The 17,618-nt window shown below is 46.6% G+C and overlaps 2 protein-coding genes across 6 annotated transcripts in view; both read left to right on the forward strand.

The window, feature by feature from the left end:
* Positions 1–629: 629 nt before the first annotated feature.
* Positions 630–9,110, forward strand: ECSCR (endothelial cell surface expressed chemotaxis and apoptosis regulator). Of its 5 annotated transcripts, XM_079143986.1 has the most exons (10): positions 630–782; positions 4,568–4,618; positions 4,779–4,838; positions 5,318–5,455; positions 5,790–5,852; positions 6,512–6,625; positions 7,004–7,102; positions 7,297–7,333; positions 8,495–8,591; positions 8,774–9,110. In XM_079143986.1, the coding sequence occupies exons 1-10, from the start codon at positions 722–724 to the stop codon at positions 8,780–8,782; spliced, it is 729 nt and encodes a 242-aa protein (XP_079000112.1). In that variant the 5' UTR covers positions 630–721; the 3' UTR covers positions 8,783–9,110. The 5 variants fall into 5 exon arrangements, with proteins under 5 accessions (XP_079000112.1, XP_079000115.1, XP_079000114.1 ...); XM_079143989.1 differs by lacking the exon at positions 5,790–5,852; XM_079143988.1 differs by lacking the exon at positions 4,779–4,838.
* A 7,872-nt stretch (positions 9,111–16,982) lies between these two features.
* DNAJC18 (DnaJ heat shock protein family (Hsp40) member C18) overlaps positions 16,983–17,618 on the forward strand; it is a 28,355-nt gene continuing 27,719 nt past the window's right edge. Inside the window, exon 1 of the mRNA XM_079143978.1 lies at positions 16,983–17,117. Coding sequence (XP_079000104.1) covers positions 17,078–17,117 — 40 coding nt within the window. The 5' untranslated portion in view covers positions 16,983–17,077. The remainder of the gene's footprint in view (positions 17,118–17,618) is intronic.

Raw genomic sequence — 17,618 nt, forward strand, 5'->3', positions numbered from 1 at the left:
TGCGCGGTTCTAGGGATACTGAAAAAATAACAATGCTGGTCTGCAATCTGCAGGAGAGAATATCATGGATGCAGATGAGTGACAGAGGGAGGCTAAGGGCAGGGTGCTGCCAGAGCACAAGGAACACCTAACTCCAATGGGGTCAAGAGGCAGAGGGAGGGATGCTTGGCTCGTGGTGGTCTTGCTTTTCTATTAGGAATAATAATGTTTATAAGTGCTCCTTGAAAGATGTTGGGAGTCCCATCTGGATTGGGAGCCCTGAGGAGGAAGAGGAATGTGAAGAATTCAGAGTCTACAGAGCATGGGCAGCTGGTGGGCTGAGCTTTGAGCTCAGTCCTGGGAGAGGAAAGCCTGGTCTGAGAGAGCATACTCCAGGACAGCCTCCAAGTAGCGTGTGGAGGAACCTGAGGAACCCCTAGGCAAGGAAGGCAGAGATGCAGCCAGATTGCCGTCGTTGCTCATCGGGCACAGGCCCTGGAGCAGACCAGAGGGGCACTATCCAGGCCACGGTCACTGCAGCTCAGCATCACATCCTCATCTGGGCTGCGTGCTGAGCAGGGCCCCTGGAGCCAGTCCCAATCTGTTTCCTTCTATTCTTTGACAGGAAGCTCCTGGAGAGCCAGCCCCCACCCCACTCCCCGCCCCAGTACTCCCTTTCTCTTCTCCACTATGGACCGAGCCTCCACAGAGCAGCTGCCCGCTGGCCACAGACCAGGCTGATATGGGGACCGTCGTAGCCAGGCAGCTGTGCTGGGTGATCCTGGGCTTGCTCTTCCTCCAAGGTAAGAAGCGCCTGCCACTTTCCCTCAGTAATTCCCACCCATGCCTCCCCTGGGACACACACATACACATGCTCTGCATCCAGGGATCTGCCTGAAGGAGGGAAATTCCAGACTCTTTCCACAATGGGGATCAGTTGGACTGGGAGGGCGGGGTGAGCATTACCAGGCAGGGACAAACAGAGATACCATTAAATCCATTTATGGAAAAAATTTCAGGGTGAACTGGGTCCCTTGTAGAGGTGGGCCCCCTGAAATGTGGGAAGAAACTGTCTTGGCACAAGCTTGAGGCTGGAAAGCTCCTTCCAGGAGGTACACAGGCAGGAAGAAGCCTGCAGCTGTTCCATCCAACCTTTCCCTTGGGTCTGGGTGCTATGGTTACTCTATAGATTGTTCTAGCACAGAATTGTGTCTGGGCCTTCACAGGTCATTTATCTTTCTTTCTTTCTTTCTTTCTTTCTTTCTTTCTTTCTTTCTTTCTTTCTTTCTTTCTTTCTTTCTTTCTTTCTTTCTTTTTTTTTTTTCCCCTTGCTGATAAGAGGTAAGGACCTGGGAATTCTTAAATCACAGTAAGAGGGCCTCAGGTTAGACACAAAGAACTATTTACCTAAGAGGCTGTGTATAACCCAGGGGGCTAGATGAGATGACTTCCAGAGGAGATGACTGGGAAGCAACAGCTCTCAGACAGGGCTCTTGCCAGCTCATGAAGGAGCTCATAAGGGCCCTCTAATTAGGGAGCAGTTGCGGGAACCGTGAGAAGTCCAGGACACTCTGACTCACAGGGCAGCAACTTCCCTTTGGTCAATACCCTCCACCTCTCAAGCCCTCTGTGGAAGATTTGTGAGGTTATGTTCAAAGTAGCAGAAAGAGAGGCAAGAGCGCTTCGATGGAGAGAGGTGACTCCAGAGATAGTGGGGTGAGAGGGCCTGAGTACCAGAATATTCTGCCTCCTGGAGATATCTGACATTTCTCTGAAAACCACTGTCTGGGAATAAAATTCTAACCAGGCCTCTCCACCCACACACATAGGACAGAGTCAGAGATTTGATCTGGGTCTGAGGGGGAGGCTGTAATGGAAACTGCAGTGGGGGCTCATGAGGCATTTTCATGGGCCTAGACGTCTCCCAGCTTCCCTCCCCACTGCCCTGTCCCTGCACATACCCAGGCTTTGTATACACTCTATTTAAGCCACTGGCCCCCTTGGGTTCCCTAGCCTCTCATCCCCAAAGCTCAGGGCACTTGCTGTCTCCTTCGTTTTGGTAAACTGAGGAATCCTTTTGAGCGTATTCATGCCCAAATGAATATGGGACTTGACTGTGGATACCGAGAGTCAGGACCCACTTGTGACTCAGAGGATTTGAAAAAGTGGGGCAAAAATTAAAATGTCTAGCATCAATTGAGCAGGGACTATCAGGCACAGTGTTAAATGTTTTATATGTGTTTTCTTTCCTTGCAACAATTTATGTGGTACTACAATCTCATGGGGTTTTTGTTTTCTTTTGAGTTTTCTTTGGGGGGGCCCCTGGGGACTGAACCCAGGACCCTGGCCATTCTAAGCAAATGAGCCCTACCACTGAGCCACACACCACACCCGCCCAGCCCACCTCTACCCGGGCCCCTCATTAGCATTTTAGAGAAGAGAAAACTGAGGCAAATGTCAGACAGTGAGTGACAAAGGCAGAACTTGAACCCAAGCTTATCAGAATGTAAAATCCATGATTTTACCTACTAAACATGCTGCTGAGGAAAACAGCAGGTTAGGGGAGTAGTGGACTGGGAGGAAATGAAGCAGGGAGGGGTTAGGGAAAGGAGACCCGGAAAATCAGAAATTCCCTTGGCCAGAGTTCTTTGGGTGTCTACATGTCAAGTGGTCAGAGATACCTAGCCTGCCAAAAGAGATGCTCCCTAGTTCCTCCCCTACTCACAGATGAATCTTTACAAGTGGCAAGTTGGGGGAGCGGAAGGGGACAGGAGGCAAAGAGAGGGCAGGCAATGGAAACGTGAAGTCTTGCGACTTTGAAACTCCTTCCAAGGTGCTAGACAGGTTTCTTTTTGGTAAATGCTGAAATTGGTGCACTGTGACCATCGCAGCCCTTAGATAATACGTAAGACATGCTGGATCAGTAACTGATAGTGTTCAAGTTGCGCCTGGGTTTAAAGTGTTCCCCCAGAGTTACCCCCAGCTAGCCTGGGGTTTCTCTGAGTTTTAACTCCTCTCTCTACCCTCCACCCACAAAGGAATGGGGTTGTTAGATTGTGACCTGGAAAAATATGGCCCCGGGTTGGGCAAGCTTGGGCTTGGAAACAATTAATTCCACACTATCTAAGTGATAGCCCCGTGGAGGAAGGCAGTGGCTGAAGGAAAATAAACAGACCAGCAGGCTGCCACAGGCTGGGGTGGGCCCCTGGCACTCAGCCGCCTCTCTCTACCCAGGCTTGGGCTCGAGGCTTCTCTGATGATGAGAGGCCCCGGGAGCAGTAGGGCCAGGCAGGGGGCTGTGGGGCCAGCCTGAGTGAAGGGACGGGAACCCAGCTGGGCGGCTCCACTTCCCCACGTTGTTTTCCTTTCACATTGTTCACAGGTTTCAAGAATGATTTCATTGTGGAAAGTGAGCAAACCCAACCTGACCTTTGAGGGCCCACATCCACAGCAGGATACGGATAGGGGCCCACAAGCGCATACACATCTGCACAGATACCCACAGACATACACATGAATGTACAAAGTGGCTAATGAGGGCTTCTGACCTGGGACTCCTAGTAACTGACTCCTCTCTGAGTTTGGTCAATAATGACCATTTCCAAAGAAGCCTCTGCCTGTGAAAGTAAACTGGTAGGTAGCTCTTTCTAGAGCTTCTTTGCCTCCTGTACCTCAGAACCTGCTTCCATTGCAGGCCCCTACCAATGACTGGGAAGGGTAGAGAAGGAGAGAGAGAGAGCCCTAATATAAGCATTAAACCCCACACCCATTTCATTCACCTTCCCAACTCCTCCCCTTGGGGTGGGACCATGATGACAATCTTCACAAAGGAATGAATGGCCTTAGCAGTAGTATAGGATGAACATGTAGCCTAGAAATCTGGAATCCTTGGTTCTTGTCCAGGCATGGCAGGCTCTTGGCTCTCTCTTATTAGACATGCCATTAGTTTAAAACAACCTTTCTCTGGGCTGGATAGAGTGCTTTCCTAGCATGCAGGAGATTGGGTTTAATCCCCAATACCACCAAAAAAAAAAAAAAAAAAAAAAAAAAAATTTATTCCCCTGACTGTGTCAGGTTGGCATGATACCCATGGAGGATTAAGAGACAGGAAAGGACTCTGGGACTCTGAGCCATGAGGTGGTGTTGAGGGTGCAATTGAGTCACAGTCTCAGTGGAAGCCAGCACCATGAGCTCAAGCCCTCATCTTTTAGCCCTCTGCCAAATACACCTTCCTTCCAGCCTATGAAAACCCAGATTGCACAGGGTAGGATCCAACTTGTAGGTCCTACGGCAGCATCTGGACCCAGAAGCTTAGGAAGGGTGAGAGGAGCTCTAGGCCAGGTTAGCACTGACCTCAGGGCTCTGGGGCTGGGGCCACAGTTCTTAGTGACTCATCTAAGGCTAAGCTCACAGAGGGCTATTTTTCAGCGTGGCCCAGTCTAATATGCCTTGAAAGAGGAGAGAGATGATTGGTTGGGGGTGGGATGGGTAGGAAGAAAGACCAGAAAATGCCAGATATAGAGAAAAAGAGAAGGGCACAGAGGAAATAGGAGTAGCAGATCCTTCAGCCTGAGATCATCTGTTTCAGGAGCCTTCAGCGGTTTAAGTCTGACCACAGAGCCAACATCTCCCAACACAGGTGAGTGAGTGTGCTCGCCTAGGGGGTCATCTCCTTCCCCTCCCCCCTCCCCCAGCCATTCGTACCTTCTTGAAGCCTGAGAGTTCTTGGATGGGCAAAGGAGTGGGGTGTCACTAAACCTGTCCAACCCCCAACTTCCCATCTGCCTCCTTCCTTGCAGGAGAAAAATCTTCCTCAGAGTCTGGCAGCCCAAAGCTTCTTACCAGCACCAGTACCACAGGTATTCTGCCTTTGAGACTACAGATGCTACCCAGAGAGGAACTGGGAGGACCCAGACACTGCATCTGCTCTAAGGAGACTGAAGACCTGTGGAGGAAGGGACAAGCCTACAAAGCCTCACACTGGCAATTATAAAGCAGGGGGAGGGTTCATGGGCAGGAGTAAAAGGTGCTGTAGAGGCCAGACAAATGTCAGCCACTTCAGACTTGGGGGGCCAGGGATAATTCCCACAGGGATTGGCCTCCAAAACTGAAACCAAGAAGAACTTAGATGAATAGATGAGGCTTGTGGGGTGGAGAGTGACAGGACATATTCTAGGCAGAATGAACATCAAGGGTAAAGGTCCAGAGGTGAACCAGAGAACGACCCCTTCTGGAGTTGTAAGCAGTAAAGAAAAGCAGGATTTTGGACTAACCAGCCCTTTCTGTGCAAGTGCTGGCTGAGGCCCTGAGCAGGCCATCTGTGTTTCCTAATCCACAGCAGCTCCACAGAAGATCTCACAAAGCCCCCCTGGATCCAGTAACCCTGTAACGCTGAGATCGAGCATCACAGATGGGCACTCCTTGATTTTTATGGATCAGACTCAGTCCCAGGCACAGAAGCACACTGCAGAACTTGGTGAGTACTCAGGGTGGGAGGGGCAGGGGGTGAAGAGCCCTGAGTTACATAGGTTCTTCTTTCCCTCCTTGGGAGGCGCAGGTGCTGGGGTCTTAAGGTCAGGAGCCACATTAGTTGCACCTTAGTTTGGAAATAATGAAAAAGAGCTGGAGGGGAGTAGAGACAGGAAGTTGGGCATGGTCACAGAGAAGGCAAAATGAGACAGGACTTGGGACCAAGAAAAGCATAGATGGAGAGAAGAAGGGGTTGGAGGGCAGAAAAGGTTGGGAAGGGCTATTCTTCTCAGAGAAGGCTGGGGAGGGTGGACACCCTCTGTTGTGGCCACCTGTTTCAGGCACAGGCACAGGAGCTCCACACAGCAGTAGCAGAAGTGGCGGCGGCAGCAGCACAAGGGGAGGTATGTCTTGTATGTGGTCACAGCAAAGAGGAGTGTTGGAGATGTCTTGTGACCCTTTCTCTCAAACTGTCCCTGGGCTCTTGGATAGTTTACTCTCCAGACTTATTTGGGAGGCGGGTGAGGAGAGATAAGGAAATGGAACAGCAGTCTGACCTGAGACACAATTAGTTGAACAGGGGAGGAGTGGAGTGACATGCCACCTTTTAGGAGGACCAGCACATGTACTTCTCCTTAACTGTCAACTCAACCTGTTGGATCAGCATTGGAAGATAAGCCTCTGTTGCCCTCATTTCCTCTCATCTCCAACCCTTGGCAAAACACAGACAACTCTACCTAGCCTGAGCTGGCTTCCTATCTCTGAAGCATAAATCCCTTTCCTCTTGGCTCCAAGGAGTGATGGGAAACGTCCTGAACCTTCTGGAATCCTCTGGAACCAAGTACTGTGAGAATTAGCTGTATTGTTCAGATGAGTCCTCATCTTCACAGTCCACATTTCCAACCTCTAGCCTCACGAGATCTGGTTAGAGTGGCAGGAAAGAAGCCTTTTTTGTAAGGTGTGGCTCTGTAGCCTTTTACACGGGGAGCAGGTGAGAAACTAGCTCTCTTTGGTAGGCTGTGTCAGCACCTTTCACCAATTCATCGAACCCACTCTATTTCAGAAACATCTCAAAATGCTACTTCCAATTCAGTCACCATCAACCCGAGGACAATGGAAGACTTAAGCATCCTGCCCAGCCCCACATCTGAGACGGTGCTCACTGTGGCTGCCTTTGGTGAGATAGGAAGGGACGGTTGGGATGTGGGGGTGGGATCTGGGTCTGAGCACACAAGTTCAAATCTCACCCATTTGTTCCAGGAGGGATTGGCTGATGATCAAGGCACTAATGGAAGGAAGGTTCCATTGGCCCTCTAGCCAGCTCTTCTTGGCTCTGCTGGGCTCCACATTCTTATGACAGGATGGAGCTAGGCAGCAAAGTCCACCCCAGCCAGAGGCAGCAGGCCAGTAGCTCATTTGTTTAGCAGAGACGCGAAAGTCCTTTTGCTCCTGGAGCCTGTCCATATAGTACTTAGCCAGTAAGGGTATTCTGGACTCTTGTTGCTGCCTCTTGTCCCCCTCATCTCTCCTTCACCCCATTCTTTTCCCTGTTCAGGTGTTATCAGCTTCATTGTCATCTTGGTGGTTGTGGTGATCATCCTAGTCGGTGTGGTCAGCCTACGGTTTAAGTGTCGGAAGAACAAGGAGTCAGAAGGTATATGTCTTTCCCCTGTGATGGGGGACCTGGAGCCACAGGCTAAGGCAGACACCCAGCTCAGGTTGAGGGAAGGAATGGCACATAAGCACCATGGATGAATTGGAAAGGTTCCCTTGGGTGGGCTTTGAAGGGAAGGCTTGACTTCTGAATTATAGCATGTGACCCTAATCTATGTCCTTGCATTTTTACAGATCCCCAGAAACCAGGGAGTTCCGGGTTATCTGAAAGGTAAGACTGTCAGAAACCATCTTCTATCTGAAGCCATTCCTCCTATCCAAGAGGAAAACACTTCTTGCCTTTCACAAACACCCCACACCACACACCTCACATCATGTACACCTCACACATATATATACACCACATACACACACACACCATACAAACCACACATCACACACCATAATCCTGCAGCCTCTCCTGAGGCCAGGGGTAGGGATGGGAATGCCAGGAGCAGACCTGAAAACAACCAGGTGACAAGAGTTAGATGGAAACTCTTTCTCTCTCTCTCTTTCTCTCTCTCTCTTTCTTTTTTTTTTGTTTCCAGGGATTGAACCCAGAGGTGCTTAACCACTGACCCACATTCCTAGTCCTTTTTATGTTTTATTTCAAGACCAGGTTCTCCCTAAGTTTCTTAGGATCTCGCCAAGTTGCTGAGGCTGGCTTTGAAGGTGATCCTCCTGCTTCAGCCTCCTAAACTGATGGGATTACAGGCACGCACCATGCCTAGCCCGATGGGAGCTCTTCAGCTCCAGGGCTAGAACTCTGGAACCCCTTACTGACAAGTATAGGAATGCAGATTCTAAGATAAGACTTCTCCTCTAAGTTTAGGAACCTCTTATTGGATGGGTCACACACAATAGTATGTAATGTGCAATATGCTCTCAAATCCTTGCAACAATTCTTCAAAGTAAACATAGCTTCATTTTATATAATTAAAAAATTGAGGGTGGCACATGCCTACAATCTGAGCTACTTGGGAGACTGAGGCAGGAGAATTGCAAATTCAAGGTCAGTCCCAGAAATTTAGCAAGACCCTGTCTCAAGTTAAAAAACAAAATGGGCTGGGGGTGTACCTCAGTGGTAGAATGCCCAGGGTTTGATCTCCAATACCAAAAAATAAAAAGCAAAATAAAATAAATCAAGGCTTTAGAGAAGTTGTAACTTCATCAAGATCAAATAAGTAGTGGGTAGTAAACCTGAGGTTTAAATGCAAGCCTTTGGAGCCTCAAAGCTCACTCTCATTTCACTATGGTGTACCCCCTAAATATAGGTGTTTTTGAAGCAAAGGTCTAAGGTTAGCCTCTCTCACCACCCCCTGCCCCCCGGTTCCTTGCCTCCCCATCACCCTCCCAGCTTCTTTTTGTAACCCAAACTTCCTTCCCACCCCAGCTGTTCCACAGCCAATGGAGAAAAAGACAGCATCACCCTCATCTCCATGAAGAATATCAACATGAATAATAGCAAAAGCTGCCCCTCAGCAGAGAAGGTACATTTTCTGTTTCCTTCCTTCTCCAAATTCATCTTTGCCTCCTCCTGCTCCTACTTTCAGTCCTGGTTCCCTAGTCAGCAAGGAGATAACTTTCAAAGACCCATGTTCTTCTCCCCTCTTCCCTATCCTGCCCCTCCCAAGAAGTTCACCCTTTCTCAGTATGTATTTATTTTTTGCAGGTTCTTTAAAAGTGACTTTGGTCCTCATGGGTCCAAGGATGATGCAGCTGCCCCATGACCATGAGGAGGAAGAGATGAAATTGGTAGAGGCCACAGACCACATAAAAATCATTTTATTGTTTTGTTTCTGCTCCCACATCTAAAGGACACTGGCACTCTTCCAGATCCAGGAGCAAGCTTCCAGTAGGAGAGACTTTTTCCCACGCAGACAGCAGTGTGGCCTGCTCCTCCTCCTTCTACAGTTACACGAAGGAATAGCCTATAAAGCAAGAGGGAGGAAAATTATCAAGGTGGACTGATCCTTTACATTTGCATTAAAATTATTTTCTGGTCTGCAGTCTAATTTCTTTTAAGGTCTCTGTTTCCATGCACATTTCTTCCTCTGTGTGTGTGTGTGTGTGTGTGTGTGTGTGTGTGTGTGTGTGTTACTGGAATTCAAAACCAGGGCCTCATACCTGCTAGGCAAGCACTTTACCACTGAGCTACATCCCCAGTCCTTTTTATTTATTTATTTATTTATTTTGTTTTGAGACAGGGCCTCCCTAAATTGCCCAGGCTGACTTGAACTTGAGATCCTCCCCCATCAGCCTCCTGAGTTGCTGGGATTAAAAGCATGCACCACCATGCCTGGCTCCCTTGTGCATTTTTTAACATTCTAAAAGCTTTGGGGCCTTCTTTTCTAGGCCAGGCATGCATACCTCTTTCTGCTTCTGCGGGAAACTCTCTAAGAAATGAGGGAGAGGAGACTTTTTATTCAGTCTGTCTACATTCACCTCTTTTATTAAGTGGGGTTGAAGTAACAGACTGATCTACTCAACAGAAGAAAGACACGAAGAACTGTAAACAGTGACCAATCATCACCAATAATAAGGTTGTGTTTTGCTTGTTTGTTTTTTGAAGTGCTGGGGGTTGAACAAGCACCCAACCACGGAGCCACATCCCCAGGCAAAAACCAAGTTTGAAATCTGTAGAATGAATCAAGAGAAGCACAACCCATTTCGACTAGGAAGCTCCAGGTGTGAGAGCTGAATGGAATACAAGTGTCCTCTGCCAGCATGGATAGGTATCATTTTGGCTCTAGGCATGAGATGAGCACTGGCAAGGTTTGCCTCAAGGACAGGTCTTCAGGGACCAAAAACCCACCCACTCTACCCTATATAGACATTGTGTTTGTGATCTAGAAACACAATAAAGGATTGCAGACACACTGTGAAGGCATTTAAAAGAAGGGAAAAGAAAGGAAATACCTGTTTTCTTAGTAATAGTCATGTCTACCATGTTTGGAAACAATTCAAGGGACGTCATCTGTGTGTGTCTAATCATCTGTGCATCTGCAGTTTAGAACACAGGGAGAACAGAGTTTACTCATCTGCAGCAACAATGTGCTATTTTCTTCTTCTGGCTTTGACTTCACAATGTGATATGAGAGAGAAAGTCTAGAACAAAAAGTTTCATTTTATTTGTCTCAATAAAACTATAAAGTGCTGGGCACAGTGGCACATGCCTGTAATCCCAGTAACTCAGGAGGTTGAGGCAGGATGATTGCAAGTTCAAAGTCAGCCTCAGCAATTCAGCAATGTCGATTAAAAAATAATAATAATAATTAAAAATATAAAGGACTTGGATTCAATCCCTAGCACCAAAAACCTATTAAAGAGAGTTGGGCACAGTGGCACATGCCTATTATCCCAGTGGCTCGGGAGACTGAGGCAGGAGGATTAGATTCCTTTTAAAGAGAGCTGTTTGGGGCTGGGGGTGTAGCTCAGTGGTCTGAGAGATATGAGAGAGAAAATCTAGGCCCTGAGTTTAGTCAGTGGTAAGTGCTGCTGGATTCAATCCCTAGCACCCAAAACTCCTCCATAAAACTATTAAAGTCAGCTGGGCACCATGGCACATGCCTATTATCCCAGTGGCTAGGGAGGCTGAGGGAGGGTAGAGGGAGATACTAAAGTGAGCTGGTTGGGGACTGAAGGTAACTCAGTGTACAGCACCTGCTTCGCATGCACAAGGCTATAGGTTCAATCCTTAGCACCAAAAATAAATAATGAACTGAGGTTGCTGGACTACTTGGACTTCACTGTCTTCTTTTGTTCTATATCTCACAGTTCTGTAAACCCTAGATCTACGAAAAAATGAACAAAACTGTTAAACAGAGTTCGCTCTGGTGAGAGCCAAAGACAAGTCCTAGGTGGCTCTGGTAAGTCTTTCACATTCTTGGGACTTCCTTCTTTCCTCACAAGCTACTGGGAGGGTAAAATGAAATAACAAGTGGAGATACTTGGGAAGTAAAGTACTCATCAACAATTGTAGCAGGCAACCTAAAGTAGTCCCACCCAGGCCCCACTTTAGGACTAAGACATTTGTTGAATGCTCGTGGTTGGTTGACGACAGCTGGGGGAGTGAGGGGAGGAGGGTGAAAACCTGGACCCCTTGCCTCAATTTTCTCCCCCTGCTCAGTCCTCCTCTCTTACTCTTCACAGCTGTAGTTTCCAGAAGCATCACCAATAAACCTTCAGTATGCAAATCTCAGCATTTCAGTCATTTCCTAGAGGATCCAACCTATGTAACAATACTACAGCATTTTTTAAAAAACATTTTTTGTTGTAGATGGACACAATACCATTATTTATTTATTTTTATGTGGTGCTGAGGATTGAACCCAGTGCCTCACAAGTGCTAGGCAAGCGCTCTACCACTGACCTACAACCCCAGCCCATACTACAGCATTTTAAAAAAATAATTCATATATATTTGATTTTCACCACACTGCAAATGGCACATGACTTACTAGTCGATTCCAATACAAAAATCTGTCACTGGGATAGAACTCTCCAGGTGACATAACAATGTCTAGAAGTCTTGGATTCTGTTTGGGACATTTAGTTCAAATGCTTAACATACTGGACAAATCAGGTCAAGGGTGTGGGTTTCACTCCAGGTAACTCAGTTAACATCTCTATTATAAGGCCACAAATTTTCTCCTGACTCTGGACAATGTCCTGCAAATATGAGCTGTTAGTCATCAGGTATTTATATGTGTGGGACAAGGGATGAACTGGTATTAATATCTTTGAGATTAAAAGGCTCTCACCCTGCTGCTGACACTGCAGTACCACATTAGCCATGTTGACTTTCCTGTTGCTAAGTAACTTTATACTTTGGGAAGGGGTTGAAGACCAACTCAATGCTGAATTCTGCTCTTGAGCAAATTATGTAGAGGGGGTTCTTTGGGGAGGATCCTTTTATTTATGCAAATACAAGACCCCACCTCTAACAGGAAATCCGAGTGAAGCCTTCTGCTGCCCTTGCAGCTTCCCTGAGACCACATCTCCTCCTTGTTGTCTAGACAACAGGATGGTGGTCATTTACAAATGACTTCCTCCCTTTTCTATACAGGACTACAAGGTCCTAAAGCAGGAGCAAGTGGTGGGGTGGAAGGGCTTGTGCAGAGTGTCCTCTCATTTATTTCCCAATCCTATGGGAGGGCAACCAACAGACCAGCTCAGGCACACAGGCCCCATTGGACAGGAAGACCCTTTACCCAGTATCTTTCTTTCAGGCTTGGATGAGGCAGACTTCAGACTTATAGGGCACACTGAAAACCTCTGTATCAACAGGAAAAATTCACTACAGTTCAACAAATACTTTTTAAAGTAAGTGTAGAAAATGGATGGAAACCTGGCTGCAGGCCTCCTTGGCCTAACTTTGGTGCATAATTTCCCAAACCAAGCTATTCCCCCAAAATTCTATGTGAATCTGTTAGAAAACATTTGTGACTCTGTTCACCAGTCTTTTCCTGGGTTTGTGGATGTCCTCCTTTTTCTTTATTTATTTTTTATTTTTTTCAGTATTAGGGGTTAAACCCAGGGCTTTGCACATGCTAGGAAACTTCTCTATCTCTGAACTATTTTCCCCAGGCCTTTCTACTTGATTTTGAGACAAGATCTTACTAAGTTGCCCAGACTGGCCTGAACTTGTAATCCTCCTGCCTCAGCTTCCCCAACAGCTAGAATTACAGGTGTGTTCACTATACCCAGCCTTGCCCAATACTGTTGTACCTGGATTCTGCTCCTAACTAGTTTCTTTATTCATGGTACCACTTCTCAATCCAGCACCCTCACTCTCAGCCAGATACCCCTGACTTCATGATATTCAGATATCTCTGAGTACCTATAGACTTTAACCCTGTGCTTCTAGACTCCAAGGTGCATCCCATCTCAGCTGGTCATCTTCTAGAGCAGGGTGTCTCCCAAAACCAGAAAAACTTCCTTCTTATATACAGCTACCTAATGGATGTCACTGATTAGGTTCCTGAGCCACAGATCACTTTTGGTTCCTTAAGGATCTAGGTAATTACTCTGCTGCCTCGAATATATAAGCTAGTCGTAAGTACAGGGTCGCAGCACAAAGCCTTTGACTTATCTTATGGTGTGGGTGCCTCCCTTGTCACTCAAGTTTAAGAGTATAACAATCTGATTATGATGGGCAATTCTCATATTTTTGCCATCCTTTGCTCTTTCTGAAAGAAGGGGAAGATCATCAGCTTTAGCTGCTGGATTCAGGGGCTAGGGTGTAGGGAAAAGCTGTTTCCCAGCTCTTTTTGGTAATGTTGTGCTTCTTTCCTATTTGTAGTAATTTTGCCAGATATATTGGCATGGGAATCTATTAGACATATCCATGACCTTATGACATACCCAGTATACGCTCCTACATCTTATTTGCTATGTCAAAACACACACACATGAAATGATTTCATTCTAGGCACAGTGGCACAAGCTTGTAATCCCAATGACTTGGGAGCCTGAAGCAGGAGGATCACAAGTTCGAGGCCAGCCTCAGCAACTTAGTGAGGCCCAAAATAACTTAGTGAGACCCTGTCTCAAAATTAAAAGTGCTGGGTCTTAGCTCAGCACACACACACACACACACAATTCTCAGCTAGGTGAAGGGATGCAGGCCCTGCAATCCCAGCTACTCAGGAGGCTGAGAAAGGAGGATTATAAATTTGAGGCCAACACAAGTAAGTTGGTGAGACCCTTTCTCAAAATAAAATTAAAAAGAGGACTGTAGAAGTAGCTCAGTGGTACAGCAATTACCTAGCATATGCGAGGTCCTGGATTCAATCCCCAGTACGTCACAAACACAAAAGTTTCTCTTTCACCAAGCTACTTTATGATAGTTGGCTAGCATTTATTAAGCACATTCTACAAGCAAGATAAGGTGCTAAATACAAACACTATCTTATTATATCCTACAGCAATCTTATTCAGATCCCTCAACCACTATGCTAAATTCTGCCTTCTAAATCAAATGAAAATGATCAAATATCAGTGCTTATTGGGAAAGGGGTACTGCAGAGCACTGTTTTAAGGGCTTGTTTTGTAATTGATACTACATATGACACAGCATTTAGAGGTCAATTAGTTTGGTAGTTTTCAAATATGTGGGGTTTTCTTTCCTTTAGTAGATCACAATATATAAACCAGAAAAAAGCAGAGCTGCTTTGACTGAAGAAGCAAAGAAGGGTAAGGTGCTAGAGCCTTCCCTGATGTGCCTTTGTCCCCTACCCATTCTCCATATAAGATCCCAGAGACAGGTTGGGGGTGTAGCTCAGTGGTGGAGCCCTTGCCCAACACTACAAGGCCTTGGGTTCAATCCCCCACACTGCAAAAGAAGATAGATAGATAGATAGATAGATAGATAGATAGATAGATAGATATAAAATTGAAACTACCAGTCAAATCTAACCTCATTTTATAGGTGAGATGTGTGTGAGGTCATGGGTTCCAAACCCCAATATCATCCCCACCCAAAAAATTCTAGAAGATGGAAATCATTGGTGAGAAAACTGAGGCCAAAGGAGAAAGGAGTTGGTCAGGGTCACACAGTGATCTGTGACAGAATCCCAACTATTACCTATATCTAACTTCTAGGCCAGTGCTTTTTCCACCGAGAGGTCTTATTCTCTTGGAGTTCCGAGTGGGCATGACACCAGTGGTGCTAGGGCTCTACTGCAGGGAAGGGCTGGAACTGCATGGCATTTGGGGCATTTACTTTTCCAGTTCCTGTCCAGGGCTATACATCATCACCACACCCACCCAACTCCCCCAAAAGCCTAAGCAGCTGCTGCTATCATAATTGATTTGGTCTCCTTGGGTGAAACTTTAAATGAATTCCAGTTAACTTTTTTTCAGGTGTACTTTTGTTTGTTTTGTTTTGAGATGATTTTGCCATTTCCTAGATCTGATCTTTGGACATCCCAACCCACCCACATCTTCCTGCATGCATGAGTCAGTGAGTGAGGATACTGTAGTCATTCACCTTTTTCTTTTTCTTTGTTTCCTTTTTTTGTTGAAATTTTATTTTATTATTTTTGTTGTTCTTGTGTGTGTGTGTGTGTGTGTGTGTGTGTGTGTGTGTGTGTGTTTTGGGGGGGGTTGTTTTTTGATATCAGGGATTGAACCCAGGGACATTTAACTTTTGAGCCACATCCCCAGTCCTTTTTAATTTTTTATTTTGAGACAGAGTCTCACTAAGTTGCTTAGGGCCTCACTAAGTTGCTGAGGCTAGCCTTGAACTTGAAATCCTCCTGCTTCAGCCTCTCCAGTAGCTGAGATTACAGGTGAGCTGCTACCATGCCTGGCTCCATTCACCTTTGAATGAGGTGAAAGAGTTGCTTTTATTTTTTTCTAGACTCTATGCAGACCAGTATCCTTCATTTCCTTTTTATTAACTTTTTAAGATTTGGTGCTTCGGAAAAGGAACTGCTCAAAGAAATGCCAGAGGGTCCCTGGGGTAGAATGGCATGGAATAAGGATAAGGAACAGAAGGAAGAAGGTTCTGATGCTGGTCCCCAAACTTGCCTTCTGCCTTCTTCCTGCTCCTTGCTCCATGTTTTTAAAATTGACACCGGTCTCAATACATTTGCCTAGGCTGGTCTCAAACTCCTGTGCTCAAGAGATCCCTCTGCCTCACCAGCTGGAATAGCTGTGACTACAGGCGCTCTTCTACTTCATTTTTCTTCTTCTTTTCTTTTCTTTTTTTTTTTTTTGTGGGTTCAAATAAAATTTATTTACAAAAACAGGTAGTAGGCACATTTGTCCTATAGGTTGTAGTTTGCCTATTCTTGACTTAGATGATGGATAAAATCATATTATCCTCACTATTGGAAAAGCAGCTCAGAACCTATGATTCCTGAAGTTGGGCTGCATTTTCATTTTTTTTTAATTTAAAAATTTTTAAAATTTTTACAGACCGCATTTTGATTCATTGTACACAAATGGGGTACAACTTTTTATTTCTATGGTTGTACACAACGTAGATTCACACCATTTATGTAATCATAAATATACGTAGGGTAATACTGTCTGTCTCATTCTACTATCTTCCCTTCCCCCACCCCTTCCAACACATTTTCCTCTACACCATCCAAAGTTCCTTCATTCTTCGCCCCCGCCCCCCCTTATGTATCGTCATCCACTTATCAGAGAACATATTCGGCCTTTGGTTTTGGGAGCTTGACCTATTTCACATAGCATGATATTTTCCAACTTCATCCATTTGCCAGCAAATGCCATGATTTTATTATTCTTTGTGGCTGAGTAATATTCCATTGTGTATATATATATATATATATATATATGCCACAGTTTCTTTATCCATTCATCAATTGAAGGGCATCTCGGCTGGTTCCACAATCTAGCTATTGTGAATTGAGCTTCTGTGAACACTGATGTCGCTGCATCCTGTACTATGCTGATTTTAAGTCCTTTAGGTATAAACCGAGGAGTGGGATAGCTGGGTCTACTTCATTTTTCTAATTTCGTGGCTCTTAAGCTTCCCAGAGCTGGAGTCTGCAACCCACAAACCATCTCTGAATCTCTGGGACCCAGCACAGATTCTCTGGGGAGGGTGTATTTTTAAAAGGGCATCCTGAGGAGAATAGTCATCCTCTATCCTATTGATTGCGAAGCTCTTAGCAGACAGGACACTCAGTTGCGCCTCCTTGGGTGTACTCAGGGATAGGCAGGGCAGACGCCCGCTATCCCTTCTGCCCAGTCAGTAAGTAAGAATCAGCTGCGCAGTGGTTGTTTAGCCCCACCGCACTATTCTCCGGGTCTGGCCCCTTCTTAAGTCTGCATCGAGGATGGTCTTTGGCGTGAGGCCTGCCGGGAGTTGTAGTCCATTGCCCCCGTAGCCCTTACAGACAACTACAATGACCAGCGTGCCTCGCGCTCCGTGCCCCCTTCTCTTTCAGCCTCGGGCGCTGGGGAGGCGCCAAGGATCTGCTGACTGGGAACCGATATGGCGGCCACTCTGGGTAGCGGGGAGCGCTGGACCGAAGGTACCAGGTTCTGGCCAGAGGGTGGGATAAGGTTGCGTTCCGGAGAGATCATTTATGCTCCTGAAGGGGCATAAATGCTGAGACCCTGAGCCCGAGGTGAATGATGGAGGCCTGTAAGAAGATGCTAAGCTTGAGTAGGATTCTGGATATGGTGGAGGACCACCCATGATACAGGCCAGAATCCCGGAACGGGAACGCTGGCTCGAGCTGGCCGGGCGGGAACCTAGAGTCACCGGTGACGATTTGTCGCCTCCGGCCCCCAGCCCCGCCCCGCCCTGCCCTGTGCCCCGCCCAGGGCCCGCGGCCATCCTGCCCCTCCTGCGCGGGGTAACTGGAGGGTCAGCGGGGTGCTGCGGTCTTCTGCAGCTTGCTTACTCTACCTACCCTTATCTATTTATTACTCCTCCAAAGTGGGCCTCACGACTCTCATTCCTGGTTTGATCTTGCCCCTTCAGTATGAATCGGGACCTATAGGCTGATCTTTTCCATCCCACAGTGAAG

This window comes from Sciurus vulgaris (assembly GCF_902686455.1).
Source record: "Sciurus vulgaris genome assembly, chromosome: 6".
Classification (NCBI taxonomy): Eukaryota; Metazoa; Chordata; class Mammalia; order Rodentia; family Sciuridae; genus Sciurus; species Sciurus vulgaris.

Excerpts from the sequence above, each read along its gene's own strand:
- ECSCR (XM_079143986.1), top strand. The coding sequence starts at position 722 with ATGGGGACCGTCGTAGCCAGGCAGCTGTGCTGGGTGATCCTGGGCTTG. Across the intron at positions 4,839-5,317 it reads TACCAGCACCAGTACCACAG|CAGCTCCACAGAAGATCTCA; the intron begins GTATTCTGCCTT and ends CCTAATCCACAG. Across the intron at positions 7,334-8,494 it reads AGTTCCGGGTTATCTGAAAG|CTGTTCCACAGCCAATGGAG; the intron begins GTAAGACTGTCA and ends TTCCCACCCCAG.